The 16851-nt window shown below is 42.7% G+C and overlaps 1 protein-coding gene across 1 annotated transcript in view; it reads left to right on the top strand.

The window, feature by feature from the left end:
- The window catches only part of madd (MAP-kinase activating death domain), a 51438-nt gene that overhangs the window by 31724 nt on the left and 2863 nt on the right, over positions 1-16851 (top strand). Inside the window, 17 exon segments of the mRNA XM_068724288.1 lie at positions 1398-1448; positions 3117-3220; positions 3337-3420; positions 4438-4596; positions 4990-5110; positions 5625-5687; positions 6847-6885; positions 6888-6966; positions 7691-7796; positions 7906-8016; positions 8099-8206; positions 8294-8314; positions 8316-8459; positions 8558-8630; positions 9439-9545; positions 12630-12699; positions 15047-15093. Coding sequence (XP_068580389.1) covers positions 1398-1448; positions 3117-3220; positions 3337-3420; positions 4438-4596; positions 4990-5110; positions 5625-5687; positions 6847-6885; positions 6888-6966; positions 7691-7796; positions 7906-8016; positions 8099-8206; positions 8294-8314; positions 8316-8459; positions 8558-8630; positions 9439-9545; positions 12630-12699; positions 15047-15093 — 1487 coding nt within the window.

Raw genomic sequence — 16851 nt, 5'->3', positions numbered from 1 at the left:
GTGTGTACACCACTCCGGCCCCGGTTGCATGTGCACTGTGATGAGATCCCCACCCCCACCCCTCAACCTGTATACTAGCCCCCTCCCCCTCCCCTCACACCCTCCTCCAACCGTTTCAAAGAACGATCCCTTCACTTGTCCCCGACAGATTCTTACAGGATATTCCACACACTTTGACCTGAAATACTGGAGTCACCCTGCGCCTGGTAACGATTGTCAAACAAAAAAAAAAATCTTTGAAAATGAGAATCTAAATTCTGAATTTGGTCCCTGGTTAGAATACGTGACGTAGGCTTTTAAAAGTGTGTGTAATATTTCCCTGTTTTCCAGCCTGGACTTGCGTGTGTTTGTCTCTCCCCCCCCCCCCCCCCCTTGTTTGCCTTCCTCTCTGGACTTCTGTTGTCGGCCTCTCAGCACCTTGAATGCATGTCTTTTTTTTTTTTTTTTTTCTTTTTTTGTTTTGTTCCAATACCTAAATCTGCAGTAGTGGACGAAAGGGAAAAAGCAGAGGTATGTGCATCGCTAAAAGTCGGTGCTCGTCTGTGCCTTTACTGCAGGTTTTCTAGCGAGGCGTGCTGTAGAGAAACGGCAGCAGCTCCCTCTGCTCTCAGCATGGAGGGTGGAAGCAACACTCCCCAGTAAACAGTCCCAGTTTCCCCCCAATTTTCTATTGCTTTCGAACCAACCGACTTAGTAAAGTCTGTAATCCTCTCTTCACCACTTGATTCCCTGACAATGATTCTGGGTCTGTATACGGGGGACACTTTGAGTCGACCACCCTTGACACCTCTCCTACCCGCACCCCCTTCTCTTCCTGTTAGAAAAGTTGCACCTTCAACTCTACAGTTTGCTGTGAGACTTGCATCCCGGGCTTCTGCAACTGCTCCATTTCACCCGCTGGCTAGTCGGCCTCTCAAACACCTCCCCTCCCCCTCCCCCTCCCCCCATCCCATGCTCTTTTCCCGAAATCAAACGTCTCTCTCGCCTTCTTGCTCTGGAGAGCCAGACTAATGCGGTCGGTGGGCCTGTGATCGGAGCCACACGGCTCGCCCTGCCGTCACCGTGTGGCTCTCCAGGACTTTTTTTTGGGGGGGCCGGGAGCTCCGGGCGTGTTGTAATGTTACCGTAGCAGCTGTTGCACTCGCTGTAGATCCCAACTTGACGGGCGAAAATCCCTTTTTTTTTTTCCATTTTGTCCAGAATGAAGCACAGCTACATGCAAACATTACAAAACGCCTCCATTCAACAATGACAGATCCTCAGTGCTTACTTTTGTTTTTGTCTTTGATTTTGATGCTCATCTCTCCACCCCCCCCACCCCCCATACATGCCTTTTCAACCTGCTCTCTGACTCTCTCTCTGTCTTTCTCTCCTTGCTTGCAATGCATCTTGGGTAGAATTGTGGAGCAAGCACCAGGATAAGCAAAAAGCTATGGAAAAACCACAGAGTAAGAGACTTTTCACACACGAAAAAAAAATAAATAAATAAAAGATTGGGGTGTTAAGCTGTTGACCTTTTTCCACCCCGTTCTCTCCACCTTCTCAAACTCACCAGTGTCTTTATACATGAATAAATAATACGGCTCCCAATAACAATGTGTGACTGGATCACAGATCTAATATAGGCATGGATTGGATTCATTATGTTCTACAAATAGGATGTGGATCGGGGGAAACTTCAGCTGAGGATGAGAATTGATTTTGTGGACTCTGATGTTCTAGTTTTGCACCTACTGCTCCTGACTCTGGCTTTCTTATAATGCAGTATAGTTGGTATGCAGTGGTGTTAAATCTGCTCTATCACATCATTTCTCACAGGTTTTAGCGCTGTGAGAAATGAAACCCTTGTTCTAGCTCATGTTGAGTTTAATCCAGAGTTGGTATGTTTTGTTTTGTTTTTCCCTCTACGGTTCTTCCAGAAGGAGTTATTACAATATGGGCTAGTTTCACTATAACACGGTTTGTAATGATCTCAGCTTTGAATAGATGGTGCAAGGTACCGTTTTTAGTTCTGTACCCTTTAGAATCACAATAAAATGTTTACTGATATGGATATCTGTCTAAGCGTCTAGGGCTGAACGATTAGTCCAAATTTGATCAAAATAGCAAAATGGTGCAATTTTCAAATGTGCACCATTTTAATTTAAATATTGTTGCATTGCAGAGATGATCTGCTTTTTATATTCTACAGACATAAGAAAATATCTTAGTTTAGTACAGATCCCCACAAAAATATTAGTGAAAATATTCGCAAATTTTTTTTTCTAAAGTTGTTGACTTAAATATATACATGTGACTTCTAATGTTTAAGTCAAACTCAAGCACTGTTTAATTTAATTTTCCAGTGTAGAAATAATCACCTGTTGCCCCTTTTTTTTTTTTTTTTTTTTTTTCCACACTTTTAACTTGTTTTTTTCCCTCAGTCTCAAGCTGTAAGTTGTGTATTTACAGACCATGTTTCACAGCTGTTAGCGCACTTATTTAAATTCATTCACTGGTTCACAAAAGTTAAGTGTCACAAAAAAAACCCAGGGAGCGTAAAGATCTGCTCGTCTCCCGGGGCGATGAGTAACGCACAGACGGAACGCGTCTCTGTCTCCGTCCACCGGTTTGTCTGCATGCCTAACTGCTTGTGTCTGATGGTTGTTTCTTGTTGTAACTTGGGCCACATTTCGCAGCATTGACTTGAGATTTAATGTCGCGCTCTTGCAGTTTTTTGTTTTCATTTGTAATTTTTTTTCTTCCTCTCCCAGCGCTCTCTCTGCTTGTCTGATCTTTAAACCCTTCATCTGTTGCTGCTCAGCTCGATACAGAAAGTTGTGAATAAAACATGTTTTCATACCTCCCTTTTTAGATCAGATGTATTTTAGCGAGTGGCGGCTTAAGGCTCTGAGTCTTTGCATTTTAAAAGTCAGTTGATAAAACGTGAACAAGGCAGTCTATGCTTCGCTGTGTAATGCCGTGTTTTTTAAAACCGGAGGCTTTGGCACTTCAGATGGACGTAGCGTCAGTGTTGCTGTGCTGTGGTGGCTTTTGAGTGAGGCGACTCTCGGTAAGAGGAGATGATGTCGTCCCTGGCGGTGAAACCCCGCTGATAGTCGTGGTCTGTCCTTCAGGGTCCGACGGAGCAAAGCAGCAGCGCCCCCAGGTGGCCGACGCCGAGGAGAAGAAATCCCAGATCAGTGCCGACAGCGGCCTCGGCGTCACGTCTGGATCCCAGGTCTGTGGAAGAGCACCGTTCATGTACGCATGTGAGACCTTTGTTTAACTGGATGTGTCTTTACACTAAAGTGTACTAATGTATCCCCCCCCCCCCGGTCCCTTTTGGGTTTGCAGAAGAGTGACACGGAGTCGGTAACGAGCTCGGAGCCACCGATCCTGACGAGAAGCACCAGCCAGGACTCGGAGGCCAGCACAGTGGTAGGACACGGCCAAGTCACACGTTACGCACTTTGTCTCCCGGCTACGCCCAACCTCACGACACCAGCTGCAGATTACAGGACGGTGGTTTTAGGTTTTAGGTTTATTTTGTCTTTTTTAAAAACAAATAAATTGATCGATTATAGGTTACGGATTATTGCTTGTATCAGCATGAAATGGTTAAATTTTACTGACCAGCTAGTAATACTAATACCAAATATATAAATAATAGTGACAGTAATAATAACTTTATTTATATAGCACTTTTCAACCTGAAGCGCAAAGGGCTTTCCAGATTAAAAAAAAATAAATTCACAAAAGCCCCCTCCCTGTGTGACTTACAAAAAGGAGAATATATATATATATATATGTAATCAAAGATGCAAATATCACAAATCATCTCATATAAACATCATAGAATGCCAATAAATTAACAAATGCTTGAATTCAAAACAGATTTGTGAAACGAGCACAGTTTAAATCTGTAATGAAAATAAAGAAATTTAAGTAAAACACCATCAAATGGTAATAAAAGGAGCAAATCTGAAGTGTGTCGAGTGTAAACTGTCGTTTAGTGCCGCGCTTTACAAAGTCATGGTGTGAAAGCAAACATTGATCAGACCCAATAACCTTTATTTCAAATTCTAGTGGCGAGCCTGACATTTTGTCAGTTTGGATTTTGAGGAAGTGTGTACTAAAACAGACACACACACACACACACACACACACACACACACACACACACACACACACACACACACACACAGGTTCTCAGACCTTCATCAGGTAAAGTTCATGAAGACAAACGAATGACAGCAGTAGTGTAAACATTAAAAACACGGAGTTCTCTTTTTAAAATATGTCACATAATCATATTCAGTGACATCCAGCTGATAGAGAATACTATAACACTATATGTATTGTGTTTTAAATGAAAAAGCTGCTTTTCATACCAAACCGTCTGCACCGGACACATCGCTCATGCGCTGCTCTTCCGCCTCATTTCACACGTTTTAGATCAGCAACAGCTCTGGAGAGACTCTGGGGGCCGACAGCGACCTGAGCAGCACGGCCGGAGACGGCCTCGGGGGGAGAACCGCCGCTCACCTCACTCAGTCCAGAGGGACTCTGTCCGACAGCGAGATCGAAACCAACCCAGCCACCAGCGCCGTTTTTGTACGTATATAGAAGTCACTACAAGTAGATTACACTTTTATTACTCTGAATATAAGACAATTTAGTTCTGAACGTATTCGCTTTGAGATGGAGTCGATGGGATGTCAGGGAAAAACTGGACGGTAGCGGACTAGTTTTCCACCTTTTTTAAAACAAAACGCATGAACATGAGAGAAAGAGTTAATACTCTTTCTGTAATCAGAATCATTTTCGTTTGCCGAGAATGAAGCACTTGAAAGTTCGTGGTGTGTTGAAGCTCAAATGGTGGTTTACCGGTTGAAGGAGCAACATTTGTTCACATTTCAAAACACTCAGAGTGAACCTCAGCCTCAGAAACAACCGGATGCGTTAATCCTCAAAATACATGAGCCTGTGTGTCATTGTTCCTCACAGGGGAAGCCCCACACTCTGAAACCCAGCGCTAAAGATCACGCTCTTGCGATGGCGAAGGCTCCGCCCACTCAGCCCGCGGAGGACATCAGCATGAGGATCTACCTCTGTGAAGGCCTGCTGGGTACGTTGAGCTGCTCCTCTAGTGAGCCGAGCGGCTGACGTTTTATTCTCACGATTCAAAGAACACGTTTCCTTTCCTGCGTTCCTAAAAGCGCTGCATTGCTTCACTAACGGTATCTGAGGTACTTTACGCTACGTGTTTCATCTCTGTTACTCGTCTTTTACTACTCAACTTTTTTACTAACCGATGTTATTTTTAAGAGGGGGGGGGGGGGGGGGGGGGGAAACAAACAGAAGTGAGACCTGTGACGACCTAGAAGTGGTGTAATGTTCATTATTTACTATGAAACAAAGCATCTATGAAGGTCAAAGGTCAAAGCTAGGGGCTGTAAACCAGTTGGTAGCCGGAGCAAATGAGCGTCTGTGCTGGTCCTGGTCTCCGTTCCTGGGACGTGGTTCTGGGCTCTCTCTGCTCTTGTTTTTTTTTTGCCATTAACCCACTCACCTCTTGGCCTAACCCCCCCCCCTCGCTGCTTCTCTTCCCTCCCGCTGCTCCTCCTGGGAAACTCTTCCAGGCCGCGATAAGAGCTCCGTTTGGGATCAACTTGAGGATGCTGCCATGGAAACCTTTTCTCTAAGTAGGGCTAATCTCCTGCCTTTGCTCTTTTATTTTTTTCCACGTGTGTGTGTGTGTGTGTGTGTGTGTGTGTGTGTGTGTGTGTGTGTGTGTGTGTGGTGTGTGTGTGTGTGTGTGTGTGTGTGTGGGAGGGGTGTATCCATTGTTGGTGCATGCTGGCTCGGTGTTTAATCTTTGATGTGATATCACGTGGGGTTTTTCCTGTCCTGTTCGTTTCTCTTAGCATGAGATAAGAACATAAACACTTCCCTCAGAGGGAGATCAAAGAAAGATTTCCATTATTATTATTCCATCACATATCTGTGTTCTCACACAGCGTTCTTCTGACTAACTCTCACGTTGACTTAGAAGCTTAACATTTAATGCGTTGGCTTGTTTGCCGAGTGCACGGTGCCTTCAAGTGCAGTCGGAAACTTAATTACGAGTCGAGCGCACTCAAACGACCGACCAAGCCGGCAATATAAGATTGTGGAAAATGTCAACATCTCTAATGAGTTCCCACATGTGTGATGTGGGCGAGGAAAGAAATGCATCCTGTGAACTTTATTTCAAAAGAATTTAAAAGAAGTTTTCAAAATGGAAAATAATTTCCTCAGTCCATTTGAACACATCACGATCGCGTTATGAATCTGACTTCACCTAATACTGCTTTTTTTACTGAATGGAGCTCCATGAACTCATGTTTACAATGTTTACTGAGTCATTTTAGACTAGACTTCTATACAACCAGAGGAGTCGCCCCCTGGTGGACACTAGAGAGAATGCAGCTTTTGAGAGACTTGCCGCCTGGTTCCACGTATTGTTGTTGTTCCTGTGTAGCGTAAATGATCTGATAAATGAAATGAGAGCTTTATATCGGATTGGTGCCTTGATTCACGTACGCGTTGATACCCGAGTCAGCATGTTAGGCTGCAACTCTAGTTATTACATGTAATTGGTCTAATGGACTCTTATTCTTGTTTTTTTGCATGACTAAGACGTGTTTATTTTGTTTTGGTCATAGTGTGTGTGTGTGTGTGTGTGTGTAGTATAAGAGACTTGAACTCAGTATTTTCTTTTAATAGACATGTATTTAAATCACAGAATGCTTGTGGATGACATTTCCAAGCTGTGCACGTCTTTGGAGCCACATGTGTTGTGTCGTGTCCTCGTGTGTTCAGGTAAGGAGCGCTCCACACTGTGGGACCAGCTGCAGTTCTGGAGGACGCCTACCTGGATGCTGTGATGTTGGAGCGTGAGGGCATGGGAATGGACCAGGGACCCCAGGAGATGATCGAAAGGTTCTACATGGCCGGCCTTTTTTATTTCATATGTCTACATATATATCTATCTATCTATCTATCTATCTATCTATCTCTATATCTATCTATCTCTATATCTATCTATCACTATATCTCTCCATCTCTATTCTATCTCTCTCTCTCTCTCTCTCTCTCTCTCTCTCTCTCTCTCTCTCTCTCTCTCTCTCTCTCTCTCTCTCTCTCTCTCTCTCTGTCTATAGCTATCTCTCTCTCTATCTATATATATATATATATATCTCTATCTCTCTCTCTCTCTCTCTCTCTCTCTCTCTCTCTCTCTCTCTCTCTCTCTCTCTATCTATATATATATATCTATCTATCGCTCTCTATATCTATCTCTCTCTATCTCTCTCTATATCTCTCTCTATATCTATCTATCTATCTATCTATCTATCTATCTATCTATCTATCTATCTATCTATCTCTCTCTCTTTCTAGTTATCTATCTATCTATATCTCTCTCTCTCTCTCTCTCTCTCTCTCTCTCCTCCTCTCTCTCTCTCTCTCTCTCTCTCTCTATCTATATATATCTCTCTCTTTCTCTATCTATCTATATATCTCTCTATCTCTATATATCTCTCTCTCTTTCTCTATCTGTCTCTGTCTCTATCTCTATCTCTATCTATCTCTCTCTCTCCCTCCAGATACTAGATAGAACGTTGTCATGATGATGTTTGTTTCCTTGTTTTCTTTGTCATCACAGATACTTGTCTCTAGGCGATCACGACCGTAAGCGTCTGGAGGATGACGAGGACAGACTTCTGGCGACTCTGCTGCACAATATGATAGCGTTCATGCTAATGCTGAAAGTACGGAGAGGCCCGTTTGTCAGTTCAACCGCAGCTTGACTTCATCCATTGTCGTCGTCGTCGTTGCCTCTAGACTTCTCATGTTTTTGATGCTTTTTGTCTTGTGCAGTTGAACAAAAACGACATCAAGAAGAAAGTGAGGCGTCTGATGGGGAAGTCCCACATTGGCCTCACATACAGCCAGGAGATCAATGAGACGCTGGACAAACTGGCCAACATGGTGAATATCTGCCCCCCCCCCCCCCCATCTAGTTCATCTTCTATTCGCCCTATTTCTACTGAACAACACATGTGGTTCTTAGAACGGCCGTGAGCTGTCCATCAGGCCCAGTGGGAGCCGCCACATCAAGAAGCAAACGTTCGTTGTGCATGCCGGCACCGACACCACGGGAGACATCTTTTTCATGGAGGTAGGACGAGTCTGCGATCCCCCGGCGGGAGCTCACGGCAGTGGTGAAAGCCTCTCATGTCACTAATATTGCTCACGGCCTCTCCAGGTGTGCGACGACTGCATAGTCCCTGCGCAGCAACATCGGCACCGTTTACGAGCGCTGGTGGTACGAGAAGCTCATCAACATGACCTACTGCCCCAAGACTAAAGTGCTGTGTCTCTGGAGACGCAACGGCCAAGAGACGCAGCTCAACAAGTTCTATACCAAAAAGGTCAGAAAGGGGCGTCTCTCTGCATCCTGTCCCTTTCCTATTATTAGTTTTACTTCATCTGTTAGAAAGTGAAATAACTCTCCCTCTTTGCGTTCTAGTGTCGCGAACTCTACTACTGTGTTAAAGACAGTATGGAAAGAGCTGCAGCGAGACAGCAAAGCATTAAACCAGGTGAGTCTCTTTCTTTACGTCTTTCCCCCGAAAAGCCGTCGTCCTCTTTTCTTTTTTTTTTTTTTTTAAACATTTGTAATGTAAACATTTGTAACATCTCGGGGACAGCTGGAACGCTGTTTGATTGACTTTTTGTCGTTGAGAAGGGGTGCAGCGTTTCACACTTATTGGTTTTTGGGATCGCAGGTAAATTAAGAAAAATGCTTTGTCGTAATTACAAAAGACAAACCAAAATATCCTCAAATATAATGTAAATGAAAAAACACAATTTGAGTGTAGTTGCACTTAAATATATATATTTGTTCACAGGATGTAACGAACCAAAAAAACGACCCGGACTCCCTCCCCCGACTAAATACCGAGGAGTAATATTCAGACAAAAGTCTGACAAAACTTGGATATTCTCTGTGATTATAGTTAGAATTTTCCGAAAAGAAACTCACAAATTTAAAAGTACAAATCTTGAATATGCTCTCAGATTAAAGTCTAAACCTTAAGGGAACAACATCGCTTTAATTGGCAACTGGTGTCGTCCGATATGATGCAGTTGTTGCAAATTTATGACTTTATAATCGCATAAAATCTAAATTTACCGCTTTAATCTCTGAAGTCGTGAATTTACAAGAGAAACAACCTTTGATATCCTGAGTTTTTTCTCCTCTGAATATTACTTACAGTGTAATACTACGTCATAAAGATGTCGTCGTGTTTCGGACTGTTTTGGAGTCCGTTTAAGACGTGAACATATCAAGTTATTTTTCGGGGGATTTCTCATCTGCAGCAGCTTTAATCTCGGGTCTTGTTTCAGGTCCCGAGCTGGGCGGAGAGTTTCCCGTCCAGGACATGAAAACTGGCGAAGGCGGACTGCTGCAGGTCACACTGGAAGGAATCAACCTTAAATTCATGCACAGCCAGGTAAGAGGCTCCTGCCACAGCAGAGAAACCGCTTCTCATCTCACACACACACACACACACACACACACACACACACACACACACACACACACACACACACACACCGGGCATGGAAATCTAAAATCACTCATGATGACAGAGAGTTCACCCTGTCCTTCTGTCCACCGGTTTGCCTCATTTCCTGTCATGTCGCGACGTCTTCCTCTATCGACGTTAACGGTAAAACCTCGTCAAAAAAGTCAGCGACGACTGACGACGCGTTTGATTGGCGTTTACTCCGACCGCTTTCCCCTTAGAGGAAGAACTCCTGTTTGTGCTTTTGCTTTTTTTTGGATTTGCTTTTTTTTTCCAGTTTGTGTTTTGTGTGTGTGTGTGTGTGTGTGTGTGTGTGTGTGTGTGTGTGTGTATGTGTGTGTGCATTCGTATGCATGCGTTTTCCCCCAAAAACCAATATTAACACATCCCTCCACACACGTTTCTTTTTTTGACATCCGTGGTGCTCAAACCTCATCGTCCATTTACTGTGTGGGAGGAGAAGAAGCGTTAATGTGTGTGTGTGTGTGTGTGTGTGTGTGTGTGTGTGTGTGTGTGTGTGTGTGTGTGTGTGTGTGTTGTGCATCAGTGGTAAGACGGGTGACCTTAAACGAAGACTTTTCATTAATAATTGGCTATTTAAATAGCAACTTTTAAGTTTGGACCCTTGGACATCGTCCTGTGTTGTCTTCACGCCTGCGCTGCTGGTCGTAGTCGGGGTCCGTTCACCTCCTCAGCTTTGTTTAGTGTGCCGCTGTGTTTGAACGATGCACCGCAGCAGAATAGTGTGAAGAACAAAGCTGCAGCTACCGGACACTTCATACGTGTTGAGCATCTTTACAGACAGAAGAGCGAGGTGATCCTACGTCTGTAAACCGGATCCCTCGACAATAGAAGGGATTTTTAGGGTCGGTTCACCCAAATTATGGCGTCTTCTCCATGCAGACCGTTTTGGTCGAGTTGCTCAGGTGAATGGAATCTCATCTGTTGTGCTCACAAATACAATATGAAATGTAAATGATTTAGCAGAAACACAACGTCGTGGCTCCTCAGCAGAAAAAGAAGCACTTGTACCGTACCGTGCTCTCCTATTATGAGAGAAAATCTGTACTGAAAAGAGAGGAAATATGCGCTAAATGTGTTTCTGTTCCAGCGTCTTTCATCGTCTTTGTTTTAGATTTGTCCGGCTTTACTTTTCTGGCTCTCGTAGAACATTTACGGCCGCAGACGTTTTCCGCGATGAAGCTCTAAAACTCACTTTACACCACCCGACCGGAGCCAGACGGCAGAAAGACACGGGGGGGGGGGGGGCGTAGTGGAGCGTTTAGCGGCTAGGGAGTCAGATATACATGGTGGAGACCTAAAGCGGAGCTAAAAAGGAAACAAGTGAACGCTGGACTTGAACTCATCTTGTGGACAGAAACAAACGGTAACGTCCGCTAGATGTCAGTGTTTCATCGCTTGATTCTGCAGCTTTAAATATAATTCTTCATCGCTGTGAGCGTCACAAATAAAGTTCCATTGATCTCTATTAATGCCAAACGTTCTGCGTGGCCAGATCCACGCCGTGTTTCTCTATAGTTTGGGTGAACTGACCCGTTAGCTCGGACGTTTTCCTTGCCGCTTCTGCTTTTTTTTTTTCTACCTCAACCTATTTTTTTTTTTTTTTTAAGATTCATTAATTTATCACAATTAACCTTAAAGACACGAGTTTCTCAAAAGACGCTCGGTGTAGAGCAGCACATTTCTAGAATAAATGAGGGGGGGTTTTTTTTTTTTTGCAGGTCAGCTCATTAGACATCATGGCTTTTTTTGATCAGAACCCTCAGCAGGAGCTCTACTCAGCACTGGATGCCATTTAGGAAGATGTTTTTTTTCTCTTTTCAAATGACTAAATCCAGCACTATATGTATATAATATATATATATATATATTATATATTATATATTATGTGAGTGAGCGTTGGGTCGGGGCCCGGGATTGGCCCTCATGTATCTGTGCTGCTGTGTGAGCGAGTGGTGTTGGTGCCAGCCCTTGTTGCTGGAGGAGGAGGCATGGAGGGCTCTGGGGGACTGAGATGTTTAAAGTCCAGGAAAACAAAAGGTGAATCCAGCTCTCAATACCTTAGTCAAACCTCTAGTCCTCTTCTTCTTTTTTTTCTTCTTCTTCTTCTTCTTTTTGTCACCCTCCTAGTTTTTTTTGGGGGGGGGCTGATTCCTCTTGTGACGTTTTTTTTGGTTATTCCTCTCTTATTCCTCTTCTCACATTGGCTCTGGTAACTTGTTAGCGAGGTCATCGGGGCTCCCCGTGGATCCTAGCGTCCTCTCGGGAGCGTCGTCGAGTGTTTGTGCTCTTCTGTCCGATAATAATCCAAACCATTTCTCTCCCATGCTCTCTCCCCCTGCAAGGAGCGGAAGGTACACAACCTCTGCTGTGTTTGCTTATTAGTCAGTGACATCTTATTGGGTTTTGTTTTGTTTTTGTTTTCGTCTATCTCTTTTCTTTTTTTTTCTTTTCTTTTTTTTCACTGTTGTAGCTTGTGTGGCAACTCTAATTTTGTGTCCTTGTCTACATTTTTTTTTTTATTTTTTTTTTTTATGGAACTTCCATGTATGCATCATACGGGCCATACTGCATCTCTGAGCATAACAATAAATGTGTGTTTTGTTGTTTATTTTTAAACTACCGTTGCTGTTTACACCCAAACTAATAATTCTAAATGTGCCAGTTATGAACCGAGTCACGTTGAACTAGCTCTGAGCATCTCTCTCCTCATTTACCCGTCGCCCATGTATGCGTTTGATCATGGAAACTTCTCATAGTGTGCTTTTTTTTTTTTCTTTTCCCTTCGTTAGCTGTTAAAAGCTTGCACCTCCATGTGTTTTGAGTTGACCTTTCATTACTGAATAAAACAAGTTTTTTAACATGTTTAATTTAAAAAAAAAAAAAAAAAAAATATGAAGTGTTAACTATTCATCCAGTGTTGTTGAGTTAATAATGTTCTGTCTTTTGTTTTGTTTGTGTTTGTGTTTTTGATTTTTTTTTTTTTAGGTTTTCATAGAGCTGAGTCACATTAAAAAGTGCAATACAGTGAAGGGAGTCTTTGTCCTGGAGGAATTTGGTAATTACACCATCTATTGATTCTAGGCCTGTACTCGGCACGGCAGTAACTCAGCTTCGTGGCGAATGTATTGACGAGGGCTGATGAGGGTTTTTTTTTTTTTTTTTCTTCACTAAATTGGGACACTCGCTCACCTCGAGGAACGCCGACGCCCGAGACGTCTGCGGGTGATTATGTGAGGGACGAGTCCTTCACGCTTTCAGTTCAGAGCTCAGAGTTCAGAGTTCAGGGCGAGAAACATTCTGTTTAGTTCATAGATCGGGGCGATGAGCTCAGTCTGTGCAGGAACGTTTTAGCTCTTTTATTTCACAACTAAACGAAGAGGTTCCATAGAAGAAGTAGTGACAGTTCTTAGACGTTGATGTATGAACTTTATGTATAATAATTAAAAGTAATGCAAAAACCAGAATCCCTTTTAAAAGAGTTGAAATAATCCAAAATGATTTGATCACAAGTTTACTTTTTAGTCTTATGCTTCTAATGTTGGCACATAGCGTGTTCGCTTCAGGCTACAGATGGACAATAAAGGTTGGATGTGATGATATTCCTTATTCCTCATATTGTTGATGAATCACATGAATCACGTATGAATAGACATCTTGTTCCTCTGTGCCATGGAGCTGTAATGTTATCCCAAAAACGAATGGATGAACTCACACTCTAGTCTAACGCGCACCGTCCTGCTGCCGTAAATAATCACTAGAAGATCAAATTTGTCTTCATCCGCGGCTGAAAATAGTCCCCAACAAATGCACTGTTTACTCCCGTTTGAGTGATGCTTAAAACTACAATGCCCAGCTGTTTTAGAATATGTAATAATAATTAATACATAATAATTTAGACTAACTAAACTTGAACTAATTAACTTTTTTTCTTTGGGCGTGGTGGAATCTTGAAAAATGGCATTAAGAGAATTAAAAAGAGGCGGAGCAACCTGATTTATTAATTTATTTATTTATTGTGAGGATGTAGTGACAGTTTGAGCAAATCTGACACAAAGGCATTTTTTTATTTAAGTTACCAACTGTAGCTTTAAGCGAAGAATAAGTAGTACGTTTAGCACTTAAACTCAAAAAACACAGGATTTATCTAAATTTACAGTGAGAAAAAAATAAAAATAACTTCCTCCACTATAAAATACGTCACCAAAGAGCCCATTTCACAATGCAAAAAGACATGTCGACAAAAGGACAACGACTTAAAGCAAACCGTATTTAGAGCCCACATTTGATTTCGTCGTCAACACGAGAAGCCACTTTATTCATGTTCTTTCAAAGCGTCTTTACGCGTCCAGCGGCAGGTCAGAAGAGACGCCTCGCAGCGTGACAGTGCAGTGATATGTGTGTACGAGACGACGAGAGCCAGGCTGGGTTACTGTCGTGTCTCTGTGCTGCTTTTGTAATGTTGCCCTCATCTTTGCCACTATGAAAACCTTCATTCTCCAGCAGGTAAAGTGTCGTCACCTTTCTCCTTTTTCTTACCCCGACTTAACTCTGTGCTGAATATTTCCTCACTCCAGTCCTTTCCATTGGTTCCTTTTGTTGTTTCTTGTGTTATGAGTTCTCCCCTCTCTGCGTCCCTTCATCACTCGCTGTTCATTTTTTTTGTGGGGGGGGGGGGGGGGGTTTGACCTCAGACTCCCAGCACTCATTCTCTTGATAGTCTGCCTCTGAATCTCAGCGAGTGGAGATCTTTTTGGGCGGGACTGTTTTTGTTTGTGATTTAACATTTCCCTCCCCCTCCCCCTCCCCCTCCCCCTCCCCCTCCCCCTCCCCTCCTCCATCTGTCCAGACCTCAGCCTTCTCATCTCTGCTATGGGTTCACAGTTACTAATGAAAAGTCGATCTGTCCTGTGGGCGGTGACGCGGTCCTGGGGTCAAAGGATCGTGTCTCTCTCTCTCTCTCTCGTAGCTGCTTCTCTACAATCTTCGCCGTCTCTCGTTATAAGACATATTTGTGTTTTGTTGTGTTTTTTTTTATTTATTATTTGACCATTTTTGTGGGCCGTGGAACGTGTCTCGCCCAACAGTCACGAGTTCAAATGTAACGCTACCCGTATGAGCGGAGCTCCATCACTACGCTAGACACAGAGCGCAATCAATAACATGGATTTAACAGCAGTAGACAAGCCACTCTCACCTCCCCCCGGCTATCAATCGATGGACTCCTGACTGTTGTGGTGGACTCTTCTTGGCCCACATCCCATTTTACACCTTGTTGGAAGTCCACCCCTGTAACCCTCCCTCCCCCCCCCCCCCCCTCTCCCCTCCCTAAATCTCTCAAGCATGAACTCATTAAGGTTCCTGCTGCCTTTGAATTCTGTGTTTTGTCTCTTGCACCGGCATAGTTCCTGAAACTAAAGAAGTGGTGATCCACAAGTACAAGACCCCCATGGTGAGTCCTCACTTCTTCTGTCAGAGTCGATGCTTTTTTTTACCGGTGCACCGGTCACAAGGTGTGCACTGCAGAAATGCGCCTTTTGACATTTTTAATCTGTAAACACGCCCGCTGTGGAGGCGCACTCTCATTCAGTCTCCTCTTGGGAACACTAACACGAATTTAAGTCTGAAAAGTGATGCTATAATCTCAGTGGAGCCACTTAAACCTGACTTTATAATGTGTGAACTTAATCACGAAGAGTGCAGCAATTCAACTCCCTCTGGTGATTAAAGGATTAAAGCGCCTTCTAAGAGTTTGGCCCTGTAGTCACCTTGCTCAGTGTTATGACTCCACTTTATCTTCCACTATGTTGGGGCGTGCGATTAGAAAAACTCTACGTCTATTTGCACCCGGGTGAGATCGGGAGTCACACGGCAGCTATTTAGACCCTCCAAGCTAGTAAGCTAGCTGAAAAGATTTAGGAATAATACAAGTAGAATGAGTATGAAGATATAGTAAGTTTATGGAGTAGGTTGTGGTGGATTAAGGACTTTCACCCTTTATGTGTAGGCTGCAAAACTACTTTAAGTGTAGGCTACAAAACTACTTTAAGTGTAGGCTACAAAACTACTTTATGTGTAGGCTACAAAACTACTTTATGTGTAGGCTACAAAACTACTTTAAGTGTAGGCTACAAAACTACTTTATGTGTAGGTAACAAAACTACTTTATGTGTAGGTAACAAAACTACTTTAAGTGTAGGCTACAAAACTACTTTATGTGTAGGCTACAAAACTACTTTAAGTGTAGGCTACAAAACTACTTTATGTGTAGGTAACAAAACTACTTTATGTGTAGGCTACAAAACTACTTTATGTGTAGGTAACAAAACTACTTTAAGTGTAGGTAACAAAACTACTTTATGTGTAGGCTACAAAACTACTTTATGTGTAGGTAGCAAAACTACTTTAAGTGTAGGCAACAAAACTACTTTAAGTGTAGGCTACAAAACTACTTTAAGTGTAGGCTACAAAACTACTTTGAGTGTAGGCTACAAAACTACTTTAAGTGTAGGCAACAAAACTACTTTAAGTGTAGGCTACACAACTACTTTATGTGTAGGCTACAAAACTACTTTATGTGTAGGCTACAAAACTACTTTATGTGTAGGCTACAAAACTACTTTAAGTGTAGGTAACAAAGCTACTTTAAGTGTAGGCTACAAAACTACTTTAAGTGTAGGCTACACAACTACTTTAAGTGTAGGTAACACAACTACTTTATGTGTAGGCAACAAAACTACTTTAAGTGTAGGTAACAAAGCTACTTTAAGTGTAGGCTACAAAACTACTTTAAGTGTAGGCTACAAAACTACTTTAAGTGTAGGTAACAAAGCTACTTTTAAGTGTTGCTACAAAACTACTTTAAGTGTAGGCAACAAAACTACTTTAAGTGTAGGCAACAAAACTACTTTAAGTGTAGGCAACAAAACTACTTTAAGTGTAGGCTACACAACTACTTTAAGTGTAGGCTACAAAACTACTTTAAGTGTAGGCTACACAACTACTTTAAGTGTAGGCTACAAAACTACTTTAAGTGTAGGCTACAAAACTACTTTAAGTGTAGGTAACAAAACTACTTTAAGTGTAGGCTACAAAACTACTTTTAAGTGTTGCTACAAAACTACTTTAAGTGTAGGCTACAAAACTACTTTAAGTGTAGGCTACAAAATTACTTTAAGTGGAGGCTACAAAACTACTTTGTTACGTTTAG

Source organism: Cebidichthys violaceus, unplaced genomic scaffold (genome assembly GCF_023349555.1).
Source record: "Cebidichthys violaceus isolate CVI_PGR_0920_01 unplaced genomic scaffold, fCebVio1.0.p SCAF_30, whole genome shotgun sequence".
NCBI classification, from domain to species: Eukaryota; Metazoa; Chordata; class Actinopteri; order Perciformes; family Stichaeidae; genus Cebidichthys; species Cebidichthys violaceus.
Note: the sequence above shows the minus strand (reverse complement) of the source record. Positions and strands in the feature narration are given on the sequence as shown.